A 24,969-nucleotide genomic window follows, 5' to 3' on the forward strand; every position below is an offset into this window, starting at 1 on the left:
AGCACTCCCTCAGCACAGCACAGCACTCCCTCAGTACAGAGCTGCACTCCCTCAGTACAGAGCAGCACTCCCTCAGTACAGTACAGCACTCCCTCAGTACAGTACAGCACTCCCTCAGTACAGCGCAGCACTCCCTCAGTACAGAGCAGCACTCCCTCAGTACAGTACCGCTCCCTCAGTACAGTACAGCACTCCCTCAGTACAGTACAGCACTCCCTCAGTACAGTACAGCACTCCCTCAGCACAGCACTCCCTCAGTACAGAGCAGCACTCCCTCAGTACAGAGCAGCACTCCCTCAGCACAGTACAGCACTCCCTCAGCACAGCACAGCACTCCCTCAGTACAGAGCTGCACTCCCTCAGTACAGAGCAGCACTCCCTCAGTACAGAGCAGCACTCCCTCAGTACAGAGCAGCACTCCCTCAGTACAGAGCAGCACTCCCTCAGCACAGCACAGCACTCCCTCAGCACAGCACAGCACTCCCTCAGTACAGAGCAGCACTCCCTCAGCACAGCACAGCACTCCCTTAGTACAGAGCAGCACTCCCTCAGTACAGAGCAGCACTCCCTCAGCACAGTACAGCACTCCCTCAGCACAGCACAGCACTCCATCAGTACAGAGCTGCACTCCCTCAGTACAGAGCAGCACTCCCTCAGTACAGTACAGCACTCCCTCAGTACAGTACAGCACTCCCTCAGTACAGCGCAGCACTCCCTCAGTACAGAGCAGCACTCCCTCAGTACAGTACAGCTCCCTCAGTACAGTACAGCTCCCTCAGTACAGTGCAGCACTCCCTCAGTACAGCACTCCCTCTGTACAGTACAGCACTCCCTCAGTACAGCTCCCTCAGTACAGTACAGCTCCCTCAGTACAGTACAGCACTCCCTCAGTACAGAGCAGCACTCCGTCAGTACAGTACACCACTCCCTCAGTACCGCACAGCATTCCCTCAGTACAGTACAGCTCCCTCAGTACAGTACAGCACTCCGTCAGCACAGTACAGCACTCCCTCAGCACAGCGCAGCACTCCCTCAGTACAGTACAGCACTCCCTCTGTACAGTACAGCACTCCCTCAGTACAGCTCCCTCAGTACAGTACAGCTCCCTCAGTACAGTACAGCACTCCCTCAGTACAGAGCTGCACTCCCTCAGTACAGTACAGCACTCCCTCAGTACAGAGTAGCACTCCGTCAGTACAGTACACCACTCCCTCAGTACCGCACAGCATTCCCTCAGTACAGTACAGCTCCCTCAGTACAGTACAGCACTCCGTCAGCACAGTACAGCACTCCCTCAGCACAGCGCAGCACTCCGTCAGCACAGTACAGCACTCCCTCAGCACAGCGCAGCACTCCCTCAGTACAGTACAGCACTCCCTCAGTACAGAGCTGCACTCCCTCAGCACAGCACACCACTCCCTCATACAGAGCAGCACTCCCTCAATACAGTACAGCTCCCTCAGTACAGCGCAGCACTCCCTCAGTACAGTACAGCACTCCCTCAGCACAGTACAGCACTCCCTCAGTACAGTACAGCTCCCTCAGCACAGCACTCCCTCAGCACAGCACTCCCTCAGTACAGAGCAGCACTCCCTCAGTACAGAGCAGCACTCCCTCAGTACAGAGCAGCACTCCCTCAGTACAGAGCAGCACTCCCTCAGTACAGTACAGCACTCCCTCAGTACAGTACAGCTCCCTCAGTACAGAGCTGCACTCCCTCAGTACAGAGCTGCACTCCCTCAGTACAGAGCAGCACTCCCTCAGTACAGTACAGCACTCCCTCAATACAGTACAGCTCCCTCAGTACAGCGCAGCACTCCCTCAGTACAGTACAGCACTCCCTCAGCACAGTACAGCACTCCCTCAGTACAGTACAGCTCCCTCAGCACAGCACTCCCTCAGCACAGCACTCCCTCAGTACAGAGCAGCACTCCCTCAGTACAGAGCAGCACTCCCTCAGTACAGTACAGCACTCCCTCAGTACAGAGCAGCACTCCCTCAGCACAGAGCTGCACTCCCTCAGTACAGAGCAGCACTCCCTCAGTACAGAGCTGCACTCCCTCAGTACAGAGCTGCACTCCCTCAGTACAGAGCAGCACTCCCTCAGCACAGCACTCCCTCAGTACAGAGCAGCACTCCCTCAGTACAGTACAGCACTCCCTCAGTACAGTACAGCACTCCCTCAGCACAGCACTCCCTCAGTACAGAGCAGCACTCCCTCAGTACAGAGCAGCACTCCCTCAGTACAGTACAGCACTCCCTCAGCACAGCACAGCACTCCCTCAGTACAGAGCAGCACTCCCTCAGTACAGAGCAGCACTCCCTCAGTACAGAGCAGCACTCCCTCAGCACAGTACAGCACTCCCTCAGTACAGAGCAGCACTCCCTCAGTACAGTACAGCTCCCTCAGTACAGTACAGCTCCCTCAGTACAGTACAGCTCCCTCAGTACAGCACAGCACTCCCTCAGTACAGTACAGCTCCCTCAGTACAGTACAGCACTCCCTCAGTACAGAGCTGCACTCCCTCAGTACAGTACAGCACTCCCTCAGCACAGCACTCCCTGAGTACAGAGCAGCACTCCCTCAGTACAGTACAGCACTCCCTCAGTACAGTACAGCTCCCTCAGTACAGTAGAGCACTCCGTCAGCACAGTACAGCACTCCCTCAGCACAGCGCTGCACTCCCTCAGTACAGTACAGCACTCCCTCAGCACAGTACAGCACTCCCTCAGTACAGTACAGCTCCCTCAGCACAGCACTCCCTCAGCACAGCACTCCCTCAGTACAGAGCAGCACTCCCTCAGTACAGAGCAGCACTCCCTCAGTACAGAGCAGCACTCCCTCAGTACAGAGCAGCACTCCCTCAGTACAGTACAGCACTCCCTCAGTACAGTACAGCTCCCTCAGTACAGAGCTGCACTCCCTCAGTACAGAGCTGCACTCCCTCAGTACAGAGCAGCACTCCCTCAGTACAGTACAGCACTCCCTCAATACAGTACAGCTCCCTCAGTACAGCGCAGCACTCCCTCAGTACAGTACAGCACTCCCTCAGCACAGTACAGCACTCCCTCAGTACAGTACAGCTCCCTCAGCACAGCACTCCCTCAGCACAGCACTCCCTCAGTACAGAGCAGCACTCCCTCAGTACAGAGCAGCACTCCCTCAGTACAGTACAGCACTCCCTCAGTACAGAGCAGCACTCCCTCAGCACAGAGCTGCACTCCCTCAGTACAGAGCAGCACTCCCTCAGTACAGAGCTGCACTCCCTCAGTACAGAGCTGCACTCCCTCAGCACAGTACAGCACTCCCTCAGTACAGTACAGCTCCCTCAGTACAGAGCTGCACTCCCTCAGTACAGAGCTGCACTCCCTCAGTACAGAGCAGCACTCCCTCAGTACAGTACAGCACTCCCTCAATACAGTACAGCTCCCTCAGTACAGCGCAGCACTCCCTCAGTACAGTACAGCACTCCCTCAGCACAGTACAGCACTCCCTCAGTACAGTACAGCTCCCTCAGCACAGCACTCCCTCAGCACAGCACTCCCTCAGTACAGAGCAGCACTCCCTCAGTACAGAGCAGCACTCCCTCAGTACAGTACAGCACTCCCTCAGTACAGAGCAGCACTCCCTCAGCACAGAGCTGCACTCCCTCAGTACAGAGCAGCACTCCCTCAGTACAGAGCTGCACTCCCTCAGTACAGAGCAGCACTCCCTCAGCACAGTACAGCACTCCCTCAGTACAGTACAGCTCTCTCAGCACAGCACTCCCTCAGCACAGCACTCCCTCAGTACAGAGCAGCACTCCCTCAGTACAGAGCAGCACTCCCTCAGTACAGTACAGCACTCCCTCAGTACAGAGCAGCACTCCCTCAGCACAGAGCTGCACTCCCTCAGCACAGAGCTGCACTCCCTCAGTACAGAGCAGCACTCCCTCAGTACAGAGCTGCACTCCCTCAGTACAGAGCTGCACTCCCTCAGTACAGAGCTGCACTCCCTCAGTACAGAGCTGCACTCCCTCAGTACAGAGCTGCACTCCCTCAGTACAGAGCTGCACTCCCTCAGTACAGAGCAGCACTCCCTCAGCACAGCACTCCCTCAGTACAGAGCAGCACTCCCTCAGTACAGTACAGCACTCCCTCAGTACAGTACAGCACTCCCTCTGCACAGCACTCCCTCAGTACAGAGCAGCACTCCCTCAGTACAGAGCAGCACTCCCTCAGTACAGTACAGCACTCCCTCAGCACAGCACAGCACTCCCTCAGTACAGAGCAGCACTCCCTCAGTACAGAGCAGCACTCCCTCAGTACAGAGCAGCACTCCCTCAGCACAGTACAGCACTCCCTCAGTACAGAGCAGCACTCCCTCAGTACAGTACAGCTCCCTCAGTACAGTACAGCTCCCTCAGTACAGCACAGCACTCCCTCAGTACAGTACAGCTCCCTCAGTACAGTACAGCACTCCCTCAGTACAGAGCTGCACTCCCTCAGTACAGTACAGCACTCCCTCAGCACAGCACTCCCTCAGTACAGAGCAGCACTCCCTCAGTACAGTACAGCACTCCCTCAGTACAGTACAGCTCCCTCAGTACAGTAGAGCACTCCGTCAGCACAGTACAGCACTCCCTCAGCACAGCGCTGCACTCCCTCAGTACAGCACAGCACTCCCTCAGTACCGCACAGCACTCCGTCAGCACAGTACAGCACTCCCTCAGTACAGAGCAGCACTCCCTCAGTACAGTACAGCACTCCCTCAGTACAGTACAGCACTCCCTCAGTACAGTACACCACTCCCTCAGTACAGAGCTGCACTCCCTCAGTACAGTACTCCCTCAGTACAGTACAGCACTCCCTCAGTACAGTACAGCTCCCTCAGTACAGCGCAGCACTCCCTCAGTACAGTACTCCCTCAGTACAGTACAGCTCCCTCAGTACAGAGCAGCACTCCCTCAGTACAGTACAGCTCCCTCAGTACAGCGCAGCACTCCCTCAGTACAGTACAGCACTCCCTCAGTACAGTCCAGCACTCCCTCAGTACAGTACAGCACTCCCTCAGTACAGTACAGCACTCCCTCAGTACAGTACACCACTCCCTCAGTACAGAGCTGCACTCCCTCAGTACAGTACACCACTCCCTCAGTACAGCACAGCACTCCGTCAGCACAGCACACCACTCCCTCAGTACAGTACAGCTCCCTCAGTACAGAGCTGCACTCCCTCAGTACAGCACACCACTCCCTCAGTACAGTACAGCTCCCTCAGTACAGTACAGCTCCCTCAGTATAGTACAGCTCCCTCAGTACAGTACAGCACTCCCTCAGCACAGCACACCACTCCCTCAGTACAGTACAGCTCCCTCAGTACAGTACAGCACTCCCTCAGTACAGCGCAGCACTCCCTCAGTACAGCGCAGCACTCCCTCAGTACAGAGCAGCACTCCCTCAGTACAGAGCAGCACTCCCTCAGTACAGCACACCACTCCCTCAGTACAGTACAGCTCTCCCTCAGCACAGCACACCACTCCCTCAGTACAGTACAGCTCCCTCAGTACAGAGCAGCACTCCCTCAGTACAGAGCAGCACTCCCTCAGTACAGCACACCACTCCCTCAGTACAGTACAGCTCTCCCTCAGCACAGCACACCACTCCCTCAGTACAGTACAGCTCCCTCAGTACAGTACAGCACTCCCTCAGCACAGTACAGCTCTCCCTCAGAACACACTCTCGTCTGCCAGATATTTCTCCTCGGATCAAATCCATCGGAGAATGTCGATTTGATTTATATCAGCTTGACATTAGAAATAGAAGCAGGGATAGACCACACCGCCCCTCCAGCTGGCCCTGTCTTCTACCTCAGCTCGACATTCCCACTGAGCCAATAATGGAACATCCACGGCTGTCTGGGAATTCCACAAAGATTCACAACCCTGTGAGTGAAGACATTTCCCTCGCCTGAGTCTGCAACAAGCAACCCCTTACCCTGAGACTGTGGCCCAGTGTACTCCGGTCACCAGCCAATAGAAACAGGCTCTCAGCGTCTACCCCGTCACACACTCTAATCAGACGTTTTGTGCCTGCCAGATTCCGCCTGGGAAATGATTCAATCCGATGGCTCTCGGTTGATTCGGAGACTGGGGAGGTGACTCTCGTGGGCGGAGATCCAGCAGGAGGCAGCCACGTGGTGGAGGTGATGGTTGAAGATGGAGGTAGGGGTCCACAGACAGAGACGAGCTTTGACAGAATTCCCGAGATGTTGTCCAGAGCTGAAGATATTGGGCAGCTTCAGCTTGTGAACTCTGATGTGGTTAAGCAGCTGCCATATTCTCCATCAACCCCAAGCATTCCTTCAACAGCTCTTCCGGTTTTTCTAACTCCATATTCTTGGTACTTCTCTGATTTCGTCACTTTGCTTTTTATTTGTTTCTGTTCCTTTCTCTCTCATTTCCTCTTATTCTCTCTCTCTGTCTCTCGTTATCTCTCTCTGTCTCTCGTTATCTCTCTCTGTCTCTCGTTATCTCTCTCTGTCTCTTGTTATCTCTCTCTGTCTCTCGTTATCTCTCTCTGTCTCTCATTATCTCTCTCTGTCTCTCGTTATCTCTCTGTCTCTTTCCTCTCTGTCTCTCGTTATCTCTCTCTGTCTCTCGTTATCTCTCTCTGTCTCTTTCCTCTCTGTCTCTCGTTATCTATCTCTCTCGTTATCTCTCTCTGTCTCTCGTTATCTCTCTCTGTCTCTCGTTATCTCTCTCTGTCTCTCGTTATCTCTCTCTGTCTCTTTCCTCTCTGTCTCTCGTTATCTATCTCTCTCTCTCGTTATCTCTCTCTCTCTCTCGTTATCTCTCTCTGTCTCTCGTTATCTCTCTCTGTCTCTCATTATCTATCTCTGTCTCTGTCTCTCATTTCTCTCCCGACCTTTCTCATTCTGCCTATGTCTCTCTTCCTCTGGTTCTCTCTTTAGCTCAGGGCTAAATCGCTGGCTTTGAAAGCAGACCAAGGCGGGCCAACAGCACGGTTCAATTCCTGTACCAGCCTCCCCGAACAGGCGCCGGAATGTGGCGACTAGGGGCTTTTCACAGTAACTTCATTTGAAGCCTAATTGTGACAATAAGCAATTTTCATTTCATTTCCTTCTCTCTCTGTATATCTCTGTTTTTTTCTTACTGCTTCTCTCTCAATGTTGGTTTCTGTCTGTCTCTCTGTTTCTCTCTCTCTCAATGGATCTCTGCTTCTCTCACTCTCTCTCTCCCTCAATGTCGGCCTCTGTCTCTTTTTGTTTCTCTCTCTCAATTTTTCTTTGCTTCTTTCTCTCAATGTTGGTCTCATAGAACATAGAAAATAGAAAAATACAGCACAGAACAGGCCCTTCGGCCCACGATGTTGTGCCGAACCTTTGTCCGAGATTGAGTCTGCACCGGCTCTTGGAAAGAGCACCCTACCCAAAATCAACACCTCCACCCAACACCAAGGGCAATTTTGGACACTAAGGGCAATTTATCATGGCCAGTCCACCTAACCTGCACATCTTTGGACTGTGGGAGGAAACCGGAGCACCCGGAGGAAACCCACGCAGTCACGGGGAGAACGTGCAGACTCCGCACAGACAGTGACCCAAGCCGGAATCGAACCTGGGACCCTGGAGCTGTGAAGCAATTGTGCTATCCACAATGCTACCGTGCTGCCCTTAAGAACAAATAAATCTACACTATATCATTGTACTGTAATCTACTGTACCTATCCAATAGCTGCTTGAAGGTCCCTAATGTTTCCGACTCAACTACTTCCACAGGCAGTGCATTCCATGCCCCCACTACTCTCTGGGTAAAGAACCTACCTCTGACATCCCCCCTATATCTCCCACCATTCACCTTAAATTTATGTCCCCTTGGAATGGTTTGTTCCACCCGGGGGAAAAGTCTCTGACTGTCTACTCTATCTATTCCCCTGATCATCTTATAAACCTCTATCAAGTCGCCCCTCATCCTTCTCCGTTCTAATGAGAAAAGGCCTAGCACCCTCAACCTTTCCTCGTAAGACCTACTCTCCATTCCAGGCAACATCCTGGTAAATCTCCTTTGCACGTTTTCAAAAGCTTCCACATCCTTCCTAAAATGAGGCGACCAGAACTGTACACAGTACTCCAAATGTGGCCTTACCAAAGTTTTGTACAGCTGCATCATCACCTCACGGCTCTTAAATTCAATCCCTCTGTTAATGAACGCGAGCACACCATAGGCCTTCTTCACAGCTCTATCCACTTGAGTGGCAACTTTCAAAGATGTATGAACATAGACCCCAAGATCTCTCTGCTCCTCCACATTGCCAAGAACTCTACCGTTAACCCTGTATTCCGCATTCATATTTGTCCTTCCAAAATGGACAACCGCACACTTTTCAGGGTTAAACTCCATCTGCCACTTCTCAGCCCAGCTCTGCATCCTATCTATGTCTCTTTGCAGCCGAAAACAGCCTTCCTCACTATCCACAACTCCACCAATCTTCGTATCGTCTGCAAATTTACTGACCCACCCTTCAACTCCCTCATCCAAGTCATTAATGAAAATCACAAACAGCAGAGGACCCAGAACTGATCCCTGCGATACACCACTGGTAACTGGGATCCAGGCTGAATATTTGCCATCCACCACCACTCTCTGACTTCTATCGGTTAGCCAGTTAGTTATCCAACTGGCCAAATTTCCCACTATCCCATGCCTCCTTACTTTCTGCAGAAGCCTACCATGGGGAACCTTATCAAATGCCTTACTAAAATCCATGTACATTACATCCACTGCTTTACCTCCATCCACATGCTTGGTCACCTCCTCAAAGAATTCAATAAGATTTGTAAGGCAAGACCTACCCCTCACAAATCCGTGCTGACTACCCCTAATCAAGCAGTGTCTTTCCAGATGCTCAGAAATCCTATCCTTCAGTACCCTTTCCATGACTTTGCCTACCACCGAAGTCAGACTAACTGGCCTGTAATTCCCAGGGTTATCCCTAGTCCCTTTTTTGACCAGGGGCACGACATTCGCCACTCTCCAATCCCCTGGTACCACCCCTGCTAACAGTGAGGACGAAAAGATCATTGTCAACGGCTCTGCAACTTCATCTCTTGCTTCCCATAGAATCCTTGGATATATCCCGTCAGGCCCGGGGGACTTGTCTATCCTCAAGTTTTTCAAAATGCCCAACACATCTTCCTTCCGAACAAGTATTTCCTCGAGCTTACCAGTCTGTTTCACACTGTCCTCTCCAACAATATGGCCCCTCTCATTTGTAAATACAGAAGAAAAGTACTCGTTCAAGACCTCTCCTATCTCTTCAGACTCAATACACAATCTCCCGCTACTGTCCTTGATCGGACCTACCCTCGCTCTAGTCATTCTCATATTTCTCACGTGTAAAAGGCCTTGGGGTTTTCCTTGATCCTACCCGCCAAAGATTGTTCATGCCCTCTCTTAGCTCTCCTAATCCCTTTCTTCAGTTCCCTCCTGGCTATCTTGTATCCCTCCAACGCCTTGGCTGAATCTTGTTTCCTCAGCCTTACATAAGTCTCCTTTTTCCTCTTAACAAGACATTCAACCTCTCTTGTCAACCATGGTTCCCTCACTCGACCATCTCTTCCCTGCCTGACAGGGACATACATGTCAAGGACACGTAGTACCTGTTCCTTGAACAAGTTCCACATTTCACTTGTGTCCTTCCCTGACAGCCTATCACACTGTTTGTCTCTCTGTGTTTCTCTCTTTCTCTTCGTGTCTCTCTCTCACTCATGTGTCTCTCTCTCTCTCTCTCTCTCCCTCAGTGTATCTCTCCATCTCTGCCTGGCTATCTCTCTCTCACTGTTTCTTTCCCTCACTGTAGCTCTCTCTGTCTCTCTCACTTTCTATCTCTCTCACTTTCTGTCTTACTTTTTGTCCCTGATTCTTGGCTCTCTGATAGCTGTCAGCGCCTTGAACCTGTTCTGCAATTTATTCAGTCTTGTTTATTTCTCTCTTTATCTTGTTTCTGTTTCTCACTCTCTGTGACCATTTCCTATTTCTCTCCAGGTGAATTTGCTAAACAATCCCGATTGTGCTCAGATTTACGCTGACAACCAATTCACTCAGGCTCGCTGTGTAGTTCACGGAAACTTGCTAGAAGCTACATATACATTTATATAGGGCCCTGCAGACAGGAAGAATATGTACACACATTGAGCGGGATTCTCCCGCGCCGAAGTGCCCACGCCGTCCTGAACGCCGTCGAAGTTCACGACGGCGTGAAACAGCCCCTATCCCGACCGATTCAGGCCCCGACAATGGGCTAGGAGCGGGGCCGCGTCATCTACACACGCCAGGCCTTGTCGCCCGCGTAAACGCGGCGCCGCATACATGACGCGGCCGGCACCGCATAACTGGCGTCACCCGCGCATGCGTGTTTGCCGTCCTTTCTGAGTCCGCCCCGCAAGAAGATGGCGGACGGATCTTGCGGGGCCGCGGAAGGAAGGAGGTCCTCGTCGGGCCATGCCACATTTGAAGTACCCCCCGGTGCAGGATCCCCCCCCCCCCGCACCCCCGCAGGCCGCCCCCCCCCCCCCCCCAGCGTTCCTGCGCTGTTCCCGGCGGCAGCGATCAGGTGTGGACGACGCTGGGGGGAACGCGCCATTTTGGGCTGGCCGCTCGGCCCATCCGGGCCTGAGAATAGCGGGGGTGCCGGAGAATCGCCATTTTGTGTGTCTCCGGCGATTCTCCGGCCTGCGGCCCGCGGAACATGACGGGGCCGTTCCCGCCGCTTGGGAAAGACACGGGAGGGCATTGGACCGGTGTCCAGGGAAATTTTGGCAGCCCAGGCGATTCTCCCAACTGGCGCGGGAGTGGAAAATCTCGCCTATTGTGCCTTAAACAAAAGAGCCAATAGTCATTCACCAGGTCAAAGCCTTGACCAATCAGAGTCAATCTACCTGGTTTGAATTTAAACAAAGCTTGGCAGTTAACTGTCAATCACTTTAACTGGTGCATTCTCTGTGGCAAAGTCTCTACCAATCAGAGTCCACTTGCCATCCAATCAGCACTCTCTTCTCCTCCAGATAAATTGTTGTTCCCTGACACTTTGTATTCTTGCGAATTGTCCTGATTAGTGCAAGACAAAAAGTTTTGGCAACACGTCTTTTTTTCAGAAATACTCCATTGAAATTCTTCCCTGTGAATTCTAACAAGGAAACAGATGAACATAAAATGATGAAACATATTTTTTACTTGTTAAGATTTGCAGAAGTTCTACCTTCTGTCCTGCTCCCTTTTTTCCTCATCGTCTTTCTGACTTTTTCTCCATTTCTCTCACTTTGCCCCTTTTTTGTCTCTGCCTCTCTACGTCTTACTTTGTCCGTTTAGTCTCTCTTAGCGATCTTGGGTTAAACTAGACTGGCAAGGGGATGGGAATGTGAGTGGGGAGACACAAGAGGAGGGAACAAATATAGAAATGAAAGACAGAAAAGTGCAAAGCAAAGTGGAAGAGGAAACAATGTCTTGGCAGTAAACTGGGCCCAATATTGTGTAAAAATGTTAACGAGACAAGTCTAAAGACACAGGACTGGATTCTCCGTTTCTGAGAGTGTGGAGGATCTGTGGCGTTTTAGGTCAAAATAATCGGTGGCGCCCCCTCACCATCCTGCGACCGGCGAGGGGCTAGCTGCCCGGCTTCCACGATATATATGGCTGGAGAATGGCTGGGTCTGTGGCCGTGCAGGCGCACGGTGACGAGATGCAGCGGTCACGCCGTAAAATATGGCGACGGCCGTGTACGGACCCAACCTGCCAGATAGTGCCCCCGCCCCCAGCCACCCGCTGGCCACCCCCCAACAGTCCCCTCAGCACCTCCCCTCCCCCACCCGGCGGCGCTCCGAACACGGTGCTCCGACCCACTGATGGCAGCGGGAATGAGGTCCACACTGCATGCCAGCCCAGGGGAATGTAAATAAATGCAACTGGGTCTTAATGACCCATTTACATCTATTTAGCAGGCCCGGCTCACTATCTGTCAGCCTCCAATGATTCTCAGGTCCCCGCAGCTGAGAATCATGTTGGCGAGGATCACCTGTGGCGTCTGTCAGTGTGACCTGAGCGTTATGGACCACACAGTAGCTCAACCTTGGCCCACCGCGAGGTCCATCACGCCAGGACCACACTGGTAGAGACCATCCAAGCTCTTCCGAGGGCCACCCCCCAACAATGCACTGCCTGTCTACGCCTCCTCCACCAGAGCTCCGCCCATGTACCCCCCCCCAGAAATCCTGGAATAGGGGACCCCCGCGAGGAACCCTGTAATTAGGGAACCCCTCCCCCAGGGACCGCTGTAATAGGGAAACCCGTCTCAGCAACCCCTGTAATAGGGGGTCCCCTCAAGGGACTGCTATAATAGGGAGACCCCCCTCCCAGGGGCCTCTGTAAAGAGGGGACCCCTCTCTCAGGGTCCCCTGTTATAGGGGAACCCCCCCCCCCAGGAACCTTTGTAATAAGGGGACCCCCTCCAGGGATCCCTGTAATAGAGGAGACCCCCCCCCCCCCCTGCGGCCACAGGACCTTGCTGTTGGGGTTCCGCTCAAGATGGTGGCCCGATAGCAGGAACCTCCAGGAACCCCTCGTATTCCACGCCATGCATAAATTTGCATGACATGGAACACTGAATGGTTTGGTGGTTTGCGTTCTCGGGGGATTGTAAACTGGTTGCAATTCAGCTCCAGCAGGAGACAATAGGGCAAGATCCTTCGTTCCCTGACATCGGTGATCGGGCGGAGAATCCCCTTTGAGAGGTTTTACTATAATAAAATACTCCTTCACTCCCACTTCTCTTCACAAATGAACACAGATTTTAAGGATAACACAGGTTGCAAAATCTATCTTGTGCTTAAAATGCTCTCGGTAAACACACAGTCCCTTTAAATCCACAGGCTGACTGGTCAGATGCACTACAGTCTGAAACCAAGTGGCAGATGCCACTCAAGTGAACCTCTGTGGAATTCTCCTCAAATTCCACCAGATGATCCTTACAGCATGACACAACCTATCTCTCTGCACTCTGGCTTCCACACCAGCGATTCCAAGCTCCACTTGCAAAAAGACACGCTTCAGAATCTACTTCCAAATAATGCTTTCTCTCAACTGTTCCCAACAAGGATCCAATTCCAGGTTTTACAACTGTACTTTCAATAATCCTTTGTCTCAAATGCTTTCAAGGTTTTACACAATCGCTGGGATTCAGCCACCAATTGCTTCACAATTCCTTCAACCATTGATTCACAAGCTGTAGTAATATGGGTAGTGGGTGCCTGGAACTCGCTGCCGGAGGAGGTGGTGGAAGCAGGGACGATGGTGATGTTTAAGGGGCGGCACCTTGACAAATACATGAATAGGATGGGAATAGAGAGATACGGATCCCGGAAGTGTAGAAGATTTTAGTTTAGACGGGCAGCATGGTCGGCACGGGCTTGGAGGGCCGACGGGCCTGTTCCTGTGCTGTACATTTCTTTGTTCTTTGTTCTTTGTCACAAACCTTAAAACCATGTCAGATATCTTTCTAGCTTCTCACTAGCCAACTCCTTCTCAACTCTGTCTGTGGCTTTAATGAACAGTACTCTGTTCCAGCTTCCTCTGTTCCTATAACTTCAGACTTCCTGGAAACTTCTTTTCATCCTCTAATTTCCTTAACCAGCATTTCTTTAGATTTATGGTGGGATTTTTTTGAGAAGTCTGTTTTTATGCAACTTCCTTGCCCTGCTTCTACTGATGCCAGGACTGAGAGCTGTTTGCTCTTTCTAGCTTCCTAGCTCCACCTTCTATGAATTCAGTTAAAACACAATAACAAGGTCAGTCTCTCCTAAAGTGGCCCCTGGGAAGAATTCAGAATGACCAAATGACCTAACAGCACATATTTAGGGACTTGTGGGAGGAAATCCACATGCAGACACGGGAAGAATGTGCAAACTCCGCACCAACAGTGGCCCAAGTTGGGAATCAAACCTGCGACCCTGGAGCTGTGAAGCAACAGTGCTGACCACTGTGCTACCGTGGCGCCCTAAGGATAGTATTTGATCAAAAGAGTTGTGAGAAAAAGTAGCAAGCCAGAGGACTGGGAACAGTTTAGAATTCAGCAAAGGAGCACTAAGAGATTAATTAAGAGGGGAAAAATAGGTATTAAAGTAAATTTGCAAGTAACATAAAAGCAGACTATGAAATGAAATGAAAATCGCTTATTGTCACAAGTAGGCTTCAAATGAAGTTTCTGTGAAAAGCCCCTAGTCGCCACATTCCGGCGCCTGTTTGGGGAGGCTGGTACAGGAATTGAACCGTGCTGCTGGCCTGCCTTGGTCTGCTTTCAAAGCCAGCGATTTAGCTCTGTGCTAAACCAGCCCCTAAAAGCTTCTATAAGTGAAAATACAAAGATTAATGAAGATAAATGTAGGTCCCTTACAGTCCGAAACAGGAGAATTCATAAGAAAGAACAAGGAAATGGCAGAGAAATTAAACAACTACTTTAATTCTGTTTTCACGGAAATAACTTCCCAGAAATGTAAGGAAGCAAGGATCAAGGAGGAATTGAAGGAAATTAGTATTGTTAAAAAATAATGCTGGAGAAATTAATGGGACTTTCAGTCGATAAATTCTCAGGGCCTGATAATCTCCACCCCAGGGTACCAAAGGAGGCGCCCGTGGAAATAGGGGATATGTTGGTTGGAATCTTCCAAAACTCTGAATATCCTGGAACATCTCCAGCAGATTGGAGGGAGGCAAATGGAACCGCACTATTTTAAAAAGGAGGGAGTAAACAGGGAATTATAGACCCATTACACTAACATCAGCAGAAGGGAAATGCTCGATCTGTTATAAAGGGTGAGATAACGGGACACTGAGAAAATATCAACAATTAGGCAAAGTCAACATGGATTTACGAAAGGGAAATAATGTTTGACAAATCGACTGGAGGTTTCTGAGGATGTAACTAGTAGAATAGATAAGGGTGAACCAGTGGATGTGGTGTATTTGGATTTTCAAAAACCTTTTGATAAAGTCCCACATAAGAGGTCAATGTGCAAAATACAAGTCCATGGGATTGGGGGTCATATGTTGACATGGATTGAGAATTGGTTCGCAGACAGGAAACCGAGAGTAGGAATAAATGGGTCTTTTTTGAAGTGGCAGGCGGTGACTAGTGGCGTCCTGCAGTGATCAGTGCTTGGGCCCCAGCTATTCACAATGTATATCAATGATTTGGATGATGGAACCAAAAGTAATATTTCCAAGTTTGATGGTGACACAAAACTTGGTGGGAATGTGAGTGCCGAGGAGGATGTTAAAAGGCTTCAAGGTGATTTAGACAAGTTGAGTGAGTGAGCAATTACGTGGCAGATGCAGTATAACGTGAATAAATGTGAAGTTATCCACTTGGGAACGAGAAACAGAATAGCAGAGTGTTATTTAAATGGTTATAGATTGGGAAATGTTGATGTACAAAGGAACCTGTGTGTCCTTGTACAGCAGTCACTGAAAGAAAGCATGCAGATACAGCAAGCGGTTAGGAAAGCAGATGGTATGTTAGCCTTCATTGCAAGAGGATTTGTAAGAATGTCTTACTGCAGTCGAGAGGAGGTAGCGCTCAGCAGAGCCCCTCCTCCCTGATGCTGGGTCCCTCATTCAAGCACTGACACTCCTGCACCCAATGAAATACCAAATTCTCCTCCAGGTATTGCATTAAATTCAGCCCAGTCTTGGGGAGTAACGCTGAAACCGTTGTGAAGTGGAATGTTTTGCTGTGATCTAGCACCATTTTGCAGAAACAGTGGGCAGGAACTCTTCCCTCTCTCCGTTTATGTGGTGATGTTTGTCTCATCGCTGTGCAGCATTCCCCGAAACAGTGACAGTCCAGGCAGCTGATTGTTTACATTCCTGCTGATGTCCAAGTCCAGGAAGCCGCTCATTCTTCGAGAGAATAGTTTGCCTCCGAGGATGGGAGTTTGCCAGCTCTGGTCGTTCACAAGCTATTGCCTGCAGAGAAAGTGAGGGAGAGTGAGAGAGGGAATGCCTGTGGGCTGGTGCTTCATGGCACATTGATTCGTTCTCACATTACCCCTGCTGAGGGAACGGTTCCTCCTCCGGCCTCCTGGTATTTGCTGACTCTGATTAAATGGTCGGCCCTGCAAGGTGGCCCTGGAGCCTCCAGCAATTGAAGATTAATCTCCAGGACAAAGTGCCGGGAGCAAAACAAAAGGAGTAAACAAGGGAGTGTATTAATTAAAATATTCTGTATTTGTTTTCAGAGTCTTTGAACACTTTTTGCTTATTAGTTATAAAAGTGGCAGATATGGAGAAAAAGGGGCCGTTTGATTCGCTGATCCTTGGCTGTCACTTGGATGATGAAGTGTCTATTCGCATTCCAGTTGGTCATGGGAGGACGGGTACCATGACGACTGGCATGCTGATTGACCAATGGCAGGGGTGCGGGGTCAGGATGGATTAGAGAAACCTTGACAAATAGACCCAATCAAAGTTGCCAACGCAAGCCCTGTCAGATGTGGACTTTATTCTCCTCACCTGAAGCACTGTGCTCAGTTCTGGTCTACGTGTTACCAACAAGGATGTAGGTGCACTGGAGAACCTGCAAGAGGGCAGATTGATAAGGATGGTTCCAGAACTGAGCAGGTATAGATATCTGTCAGGGAAGGCTGAGCTCTTTTCTCGAAAGAAAGCCAAGTGGTGACCTAATGTAAAAATAAATGTCACATCAACTAGACAACAAATCCAACAAAAGGTTCAGGCGAAGTTTCTTTAACCAGAGAATGGTGAGAATGTGGAACTCGATAGCACGGGGAGTGGCTGAGGTGAACAGTGTTGATACATTTGTGATTTGATTTGATTTATTGTCACATGTACCGAGGTACAGTGAAAAGTATTTTTCTGCGGCCGAGGGAATGTACACAGTACGTACACAGTAGACAAAAGAATAATCAACAGAGAACATTGACAAATGGTACATCGACAAATAGTGATTGGTTACAGTGCGGAACAAGGGGCCAAACAAAGCTAATACATGAGCAAGAGCACCATAGGGCGTCGTGAATAGTGTTCTTACAGGGAACAGATCAGTCCGAGGGGGAGTCGTTGAGGAGTCCAGTAGCTGTGGGGAAGAAGCTGTTCCTATGTCTGGATGTGCGGGTCTTCAGACTTCTGTACCTTCTGCCTGATGGAAGGGTCTGGAAGGGTCTGCCTGATGGAAGAAGGCAAAGCCTGGGTGGGAGGGGTCTCGGACAATGCTGTCTGCCTTCCTGAGGCAGCGGGAGGTGTAGACAGAATCAATGTGGGGGTGGCAAGCTTGTGTGATGCGTTGGGCTGAGTTCACCACACTCTGAAGTTTCTTGCGATCTTGGGCCGAGCAGTTGCCATACCAGGCTGTGATGCAGCTGGATAGGATACTCTCTATGGCACATCTGTGGAAGTTTGTGAGAGTCGATGCAGACATGCCAAATTTATTTATCTTCCGTAGGAAGTAGAGACATTTGTGGGGAAGCTGGATAAACACATGACAGCACCAGGGTCCCAGGTTCGATTCCCCACTGCGTCACTGTCTGTGTGGAGTTGCATCTGTGAGTCCTTCATGTCACCTTTAAATATTGTGGAGACCTATAACAGGGACAACCACAGTTGCAGCCTGTCTGTCCCACCGATCACACCCAGGACAGAGCCCTGCTGCCGCTTCTATCCTGGGACACTCTAACCCTGGCATCTTCGAGGACCATCCCAGGATGATGGGCTGGCTCGTGGGGGGGTCAAGGAATACCTGCCGAGGGCCTGGCTGGTGGCATCAGTGCGGAGGCCTGAGACCGAGGCAGAGACCCAATACCATGAGGCCCACGCTGACACCCGTGCTGTCATTGAGCGGTGCACTGGACTGCTGGAAATGTGGTTCCGCTATCTGGACCACTCTGACGGTGCCCTGCAGTATGCCCCCACAGGGTCTCCCACTTTGTGGTGGTGTGCTGTGCCCTCCAGAATCTGGCACAGCAGTGGGGCAACAGGCTGGGGAAGGGGGAGCAGGAGGAAGAGGGACATGTGGCCTCGACTGAGGAGGAGGAGGCAGACCAGGAGGGGCTGGAGGGTGGACGACAGGTGGCACAAGGGTCCCACATGCGAGGAGGACCAGGGAGACCCTCATTGTCTCCAGATTCTCGTAGGATGAGGCTGAGTCCATCAGCTCACCCACCCTCAATCTCCCCCTCTGCCACCCCCACCCCCATTTCCCTCCCTCCCCCAATCCCCCGTCATCCCCCCCGCCCCCATCATACCTCCCCCTCCCCGGCTACTGCGTTCCTCCTCCAAGGGTCTGTGTAACATCTCTCTGGGTGATGGGCCTGTGTTGGCGCAGTCAGCGGATCACTGGACTCGGCAGGAGAGTGATGTTTCCTCACTGCGAGGAAAGCTCTGTTGCTCTTCAGTTTCCTGCAAAACTCTGATTCCTTCCTTTCTGCAAACAGAGCGCTCAAACCCATCTGCATTGGGGCTTAAGACATTTGACCACTGGGACCCTGAGGGTGAGGGGTGGAGGTGGACTGCTGTACCCTCGGGCAACCCCACCACTCCCGGGCCCATTCCTCATAAGGGCTGAGGACTCAAATCTCTGGGATTCCTCCCCCCCCCCCCCTGTCTTGGCCCTTTCCCATTTATTGTGGGCTATCTTCTCCTGCGGAGACAGAGAGAGGGCATTGTGAGCCACGTGCTTTTTAAAAATTTTAAATTTAGAATATCCAATTGTTTTTTCCAATTAAGGGGCAATTTAGCGTGGCCAATCCACCCACCCTGCACATCTTTGGGTTGTGGGGGTGAGACCCACGCAGACACGGGGAGAATGTGCAAACTCCACACGGACAGTGACCCAGAGCCGGGATCGAATCCGGGTCCTCGGTGCCGTGAGACCCACGCAGACACGGGGAGAATGTGCAAACTCCACACGGACAGTGACCCAGAGCCGGGATCGAATCCGGGTCCTCGGTGCCGTGAGGCAGCAGTGCTAACCACTGCGTCACCGTGCTGCCCGAGCCACACGCTTGATGGGTCAGGGAGGGTCAATCGCAGGTGGCATGTGTGGGCACCGCACCTGGACATGAAGGGGTTGTGCTGGCGAGTGCCAGGGCACGCTGAGGAACAAGCATGAAGATCAGATGCGGGGATGGTGCGAAGTGACAGCCAATGATTTGTGGGGGTGGGGGGGAAGGTTTGGGAATTTGAGGGGTGGGAGGCAGAACTGATGCCAGGAGAGGGGTGGTAACTTACCCTTGCAGCTCGGTGGAGGTCGTTTGTCTTTTTCCGACATTGGATGGCGATCCTCCTGGTCACGCTGCCCACACTGATGGCCGCTGCCCCTGCCTCCCAGACGGTATCGCAGACCCTGCTGGTCCTCCGACCCCCTCGGGGGAACAGGGTGCCCCGTCCATCATCCACAACGTCGAGAAGCCTGGCCAGGTCGGCATCCCCAAACGAGGAGCAGGTCTGCACGCTGCCATGCTTGTGCGTTGACCGGGAGTGAGTGGTGAGGGAGCGTTTCGAAGCAGCTCCTCCTTGTCAGCGGCGAGCAGCTGAGGCGTGAGTCTGGCGAATCAGACGGCGAGGGAGCCGGTAATGTTGAAAATCTCTGGGGGCTCACTTTTGGCACCACGTGGCCGTCGCGAAACACCCCGCCAGTGGGGTCCAAAACCCGACGTTGAAATGTTTCCATTGAATCGCGCCCAATGACTTTCAAAGCTGGGGTTGTTCCCCACACAGCAGAGAAACCTTTGTGGTGTTCTTTGTGGTTCTAACCCGAGGACGGTTAGTGTAGTGTTCACAAAGACCACAAATAACGTTTATACTGAACAAAGCTAAAGATTTATTTACACTACTTAATTGGATTCGACACTTACTCCTATATAATAACAGCTGATAATAAAAATACAATCTACACTCATCTACTACTAATCTCTACACTAATACAATAACTATGATCTGCTCTCACTCACACTATCTTTCTACAATCTGTCTTCTAGTTTCTCCTCAACCTCTCACCCAGAAGGCTTAGCATCGATGCCTTCTATGATTCTGCACCTAACTCCCTCTAGTGGTTGATTTGGACATAACATTAACCCTTACAGTTCTGCACATTTATCATAATGTCACAAGTTTAGAGAGAGATTTAAGAGACGTGTTCAAAATAATGAAGGACTTTGACAGCGTAAATGGGGAGAAATTGCACCTGCCAGGCAGGTAGTTAACCAGAGGACTCAGATTTAAAATCATTGGTAAAAGAACCAGGGTGGGAGATTAGGAGAACGTTTACCCAGCGTGTTGCTGTGATCTGGAAGGTGCTGCCTGAACAGGCGATGGAAGCAGATTCAGGAACTTTCAAAAGGGAATTGGAGATATACTGGAAGGAATATATTTGCAGGGCGATGAGGAAGGAGCGGGGGGGGGGGGGGGGGGGGCGGTGGGATGAGTCAGCCAGTCTTTCAAAGAGCGGAATGGGCTGAATGGCTGTGTGATTCTATGATCTGGGGGAGTTCAGTCTACTTCAGAGCAAGACAGGTGAAATGATTTGTGTTGGGGTATGGATCGCTCTGCAATGCGATACCATCACTTCCCCTCACTGAAACAGGTTCCTCACACGATCTTTCGAGATCAACGTGTTCAATACAGTCAGGGGTCTAACGGTAATTCTGGTTCAGTGAGCATCACTTCCACCTCCCAGTCAGCAGAGCATCAGTTAGGGGGGGTCACCAATTCTGGTTGGATGTTTTGATGATGTTTTCATCACATGACCTCCAGTCTGCAATCCCTACCCCTCCCCTCCCCCCCCCCCCCCCCCCCACTCTCCGCCCACCGGTTGCTTGACACATCCATCTTCATGACACTTGCCTTTCCTACAGCCAATCAGAAAGCAAATGGCCTGGTAGTTATCTGATTGGATGACTCTTCACTGTGTCCCAACAGGCTTTATTCCCCATGTTCAATATGTTTTACAAATAATGGGCGGAATTCTCCGCTCCAGTGCCAATGGAGAATCCGCGGGTGAATCACGACGGGAAAATCGGCGCGAACCCCTCACCGATTCCGATACTGGTGAGGGACTAGCACCGGCGCCACGTGAACCACCCGCGGATTGCGTGGAAAACCGCCGGAGTATTGCCGGGTCCCGGGCTGCGCATGCGCAGGGCTGTCGAGCTACACCGGTCACGTCGGAAAATATGTCGCCGGTCGCGCTGAAACCGTAACCCGCCCACCCCGACCCCGCCCCCCCACCTCTCCCCCCAGCCCGAGCAGCTGCCCCCAGCCAGCGGCACCGATCCCGGCCAGGTGTGGCGGCACTGCACACGGTCTGCAGCCGGCACGGCAGGTTCCCGACCGCTGGGCTCACCCGTGGCCCACGCTGTCGGGAGCTAGGCCCATTCGGGGGCAGAGCATCGCGGGTGGGCCGGCTGAAGAGGCACCAACGGTATTGTGACTGCACGCGGCACGCCTCCTGATGACGCCGATTTGGAGGGGGCGGATATTCGGCAACTGACGTCAAACCGGCGCCTGCCCCGGATCCGGCTTCGGAAGACATTCTCTGCCTGATCGCCAATCCCGATTTCAGCGTCGGGCTACAGAGAATTCTTCCCAAAATATTTCTACAAATTATCATAGAATTTACAGTGCAGAAGGAGGCCATTCGGCCCCTCGAGTCTGCACCGGCTCTTGGAAAGAGCACCCTACCCAAGGTCAACACCTCCACCCTATCCCCATAACCCAGTAACCCCTAAGGGCAATTTTGGACACTAAGGGCAATTTATCACGGCCAATCGACCTAACGTGCACATCCGGAGGAAACCCACGCACACACGGGGAGGATGTGCAGACTCCGCACAGACAGTGACCCAAGCTGGAATCGAACCTGGGACCCTGGAGCTGTGAAGCAATTGTGCTACCCACAATGCTACCGTGCTGCCCACAAAGTAACTGAAAAGAACTTGCAAGTTCCAATGCTGCCATTGGGACCATGAATTGGATTCAGTTTGAATTTGATATGATCTTTGGAGCAATGAAGGAGATGGATGAAGGTCTGTCCCTGCCAACTCTGCACATTGGCTTTGTAACTTTAAGAAGGGAATAAAATAATGTTTTGAAGAAGCGCTTTCTAAAATCCAAACTGCGTGTTCTCACCTCGGAGGAGTTAATGTTTTGCTCGGGTGGGGGGCCTTGGGTGAGACACTCGAGAAATATTTACAAACAAATCATTTGTCACGGCAGGGGGGTGGGGGGGGGGAGGTTGTCTGACTTTCTGTATAATTTACAGAATTGGATGTTTGGAAACACAGATAGTGTCTACTCCCATCACCCACACCCCTTGCTTGGCAATGACACATTTGCAAACAGCTCACTTTTAAGGTTTCAGTACCGTGAATGTTGATAAAGTGGTTGCTTTGCGTCTCCATGGAAACCGTGCTGTTTTGCGCTCACAATGAAGTGACGGATGAGAAACTGTTTTTTTTCTGCACATCTCCGAGGGTAATATTTATCCTGGCTCCACTCAAGCCGACAGCACGATTAATGCAGCGATTAGCTCAGCCAGGTTACTGGCTACAGTCAGACTCGCAGAGTGAGTGACAGCAGGCTCGCAAACACAGCCAAAATATCCAAGCAAACGAGCTCCACGTGGAGATGTCAACACTGCCCCAATCCTTGCTTGCTCCAAACTGAGATTCCGTATTTCTAGTGGAACAAAATCTCGTTCCAAGAAGAGCAAAATCCTGCAGGCGCTGGAAATTCGAAGCAAAAGTCAGCAATCAACAGTCCAAGCAGCATCTTTAGAGAGAGAAATTGGCTTAGACTCAGTCTGTCAGAACAAAAAAGAGGCCTTTTGGCCAATCATGCCTGTACCAATTCTGTGAAAGAGCCACCCAGTCACATAAGAACGTTAGAAAGAGGGGCACGAGCAGCTCCTGCCCCTTGCTTCATCATTCAGCACGGGCTGTTTAGCACAGGGCTAAATCGCTGGCTTTGAAAGCAGACCAAGGCAGGCCAGCAGCACGGTTCGATTCCCGTACCAGCCTCCCCGAACAGGCGCCGGAATGTGGCGACTAGGGGCTTTTCACAGTAACTTCATTTGAAGCCGACTTGTGACAATAAGCGATTTTCATTTCATTTCATTTACAGTCATGTCTGATCTGAGTGTGACCTCGACTCCACTTTCCTGCCGACCCCATAGCCCTCGTCAATCAAAAATCTGTCAAACCCAGCCTTGACTATGACCCAGTTTTCACTGTTCACTGTGGAAGACAATTCCAAACACCAACATGCCTGACTCCCGTTTCCCCCGCCTCTCTCCCACACGGTTTCCTCCCACAAAGATGTGCAGGTTAGGTGGATTGGCCATGATAAATTGCCCTTAGTGTCCAAAATTGCCCTTAGTGTTGGGTGGGGTTACTGGGTTATGGGGATAGGGTGGAGGTGTTGACCTTGGGTAGGGTGCTCTTTCCAAGAGCCGGTGCAGACTCGATGGGCCGAATGCACTGTAAATTCTATGATAATCTATGACATGTATCTGTCCAATTCCCTTGTGAAAGTTACCATTGAATCTGTTTCCTCCGCCCTTTAAACACCTTCCAGATCCCTGCAGCTCACCGCTAAATATTGTTCTTCATGTCAATTGTCGTTCTTTTGCCAATTGCCTTAATTAACCCTATCCTCCTAGTTCCCATTGCTCAGACAACCTCCTGCTCCTATTTTGTACGTTCATTCGTCCTTTCAAAACCCTTCATGACTTTGAACACCTCGAAAAACCTTCTCTGCTCTAAGGAGAACTTCTCCCATTTCACCACAGAGCTGAAGTCTCTCCTGGTGAATTTCCTCGGCTCCCTTTAGGCCTTGTCATCCTGATTAAAGTGCAGTGCCCAGAACTGGACCCCAGCTGAGGCAGAACATTTCAAAGTCAATGATCTTTTATCAGGACTAGGAGAGATCATGGGTGGGATTCTCCGACCCCCCCACCGGGTCGAAGAAACGCGGGGATCCGGCGTGAATCCCGCCCCCGCTGGCTGCCGAATTCTCCAGCGCCGGAGATTTGGCGGGAACGGGAACCGCGCCGGTCGGCGGGCCCCCCCCGGCGATTCTCCGGCCCGCGATGGGCCGAAGTCCCGCCTGTTCTATGCAGGTCCCGCTGGAGTAAATTGGTGTTGGTCTCTTACCGGTGGCGCGGGCGGCCTCCCGGGTCCTCGGGGGGGGGGGGCGCGAGGCGATCTGGCCCCGGGGGGGGGGGGTGACCCCTGGCCCACGATTGGGGCCCACCGACCCGCGGGTGGGCCTGTGCCGTGGGGGCACTCTATTCCTACTCGCTGGCCGTGTATGCCTCCGCGATGGCCGGCGCGAAGGTGAACCCCCCCTGCGCATGCGCGGGGTTGATGTCAGCAGCCGCTGACGCTCCCGCGCATGCGTGGACCCGCGCCGGCCAACGGAGACCCTTCGCCCCACCGATTCCCGGAGAATCCCACCCCATTTCTGTTTATATTAGAGATACAACAGCATTCAAAGATGTACAGAGAGAGAGGAAATGATGGAGGGAGAGAAGATCTGTGGTACGGTGGAAAGCTGAGGAGATTAAATGGCAAAAGGGCTGATGGTGCAGGGACGAAGCAGGTGGTCAGGGGACAGGTAGAGCAGCAAATGATGGGTTTCGGGGAGGTGTAAACGGGAAAATCAGGATCAACACCAAGATCTGTTGACTGGATGGGGGGTCGAGATTGTTACCTGAAATTGTTGAACTCAGTATTGGGGTTGGAAGCTGTAAAGTGTTCTTGAGCTTCCAGACACAGCAGGGGACTGAGGACAGACAGGTCAGAGGTCGAATTGGGATAGGGGCCAGAAGTCTCCAGTTGTTGCGATTCACAGCGTACCCCTGCCTGTGGGTTTCCCGGCGGTACAGAGTGGTTACAATGGGAAAT

The 24,969-nt window shown here is 51.7% G+C and overlaps 1 protein-coding gene across 4 annotated transcripts in view; it reads left to right on the top strand.

Annotated features, from left to right (window-relative positions):
* cdh16 (cadherin 16, KSP-cadherin) overlaps positions 1 to 24,969 on the top strand; it is a 151,534-nt gene that overhangs the window by 102,185 nt on the left and 24,380 nt on the right. For 3 of the 4 annotated variants that reach the window (XM_072517794.1, XM_072517795.1, XM_072517797.1), the window contains one exon: positions 6,078 to 6,202. In XM_072517794.1, the coding sequence (XP_072373895.1) occupies positions 6,078 to 6,202 (125 nt within the window). Of the gene's footprint in view, positions 1 to 6,077; positions 6,203 to 16,287; positions 16,723 to 24,969 lie in introns of those variants that run through there. The other variant, XM_072517796.1, reaches the window with a different exon arrangement.

The sequence above is a fragment of the Scyliorhinus torazame genome, chromosome 10, assembly GCF_047496885.1.
Source record: "Scyliorhinus torazame isolate Kashiwa2021f chromosome 10, sScyTor2.1, whole genome shotgun sequence".
NCBI classification, from domain to species: domain Eukaryota; kingdom Metazoa; phylum Chordata; class Chondrichthyes; order Carcharhiniformes; family Scyliorhinidae; genus Scyliorhinus; species Scyliorhinus torazame.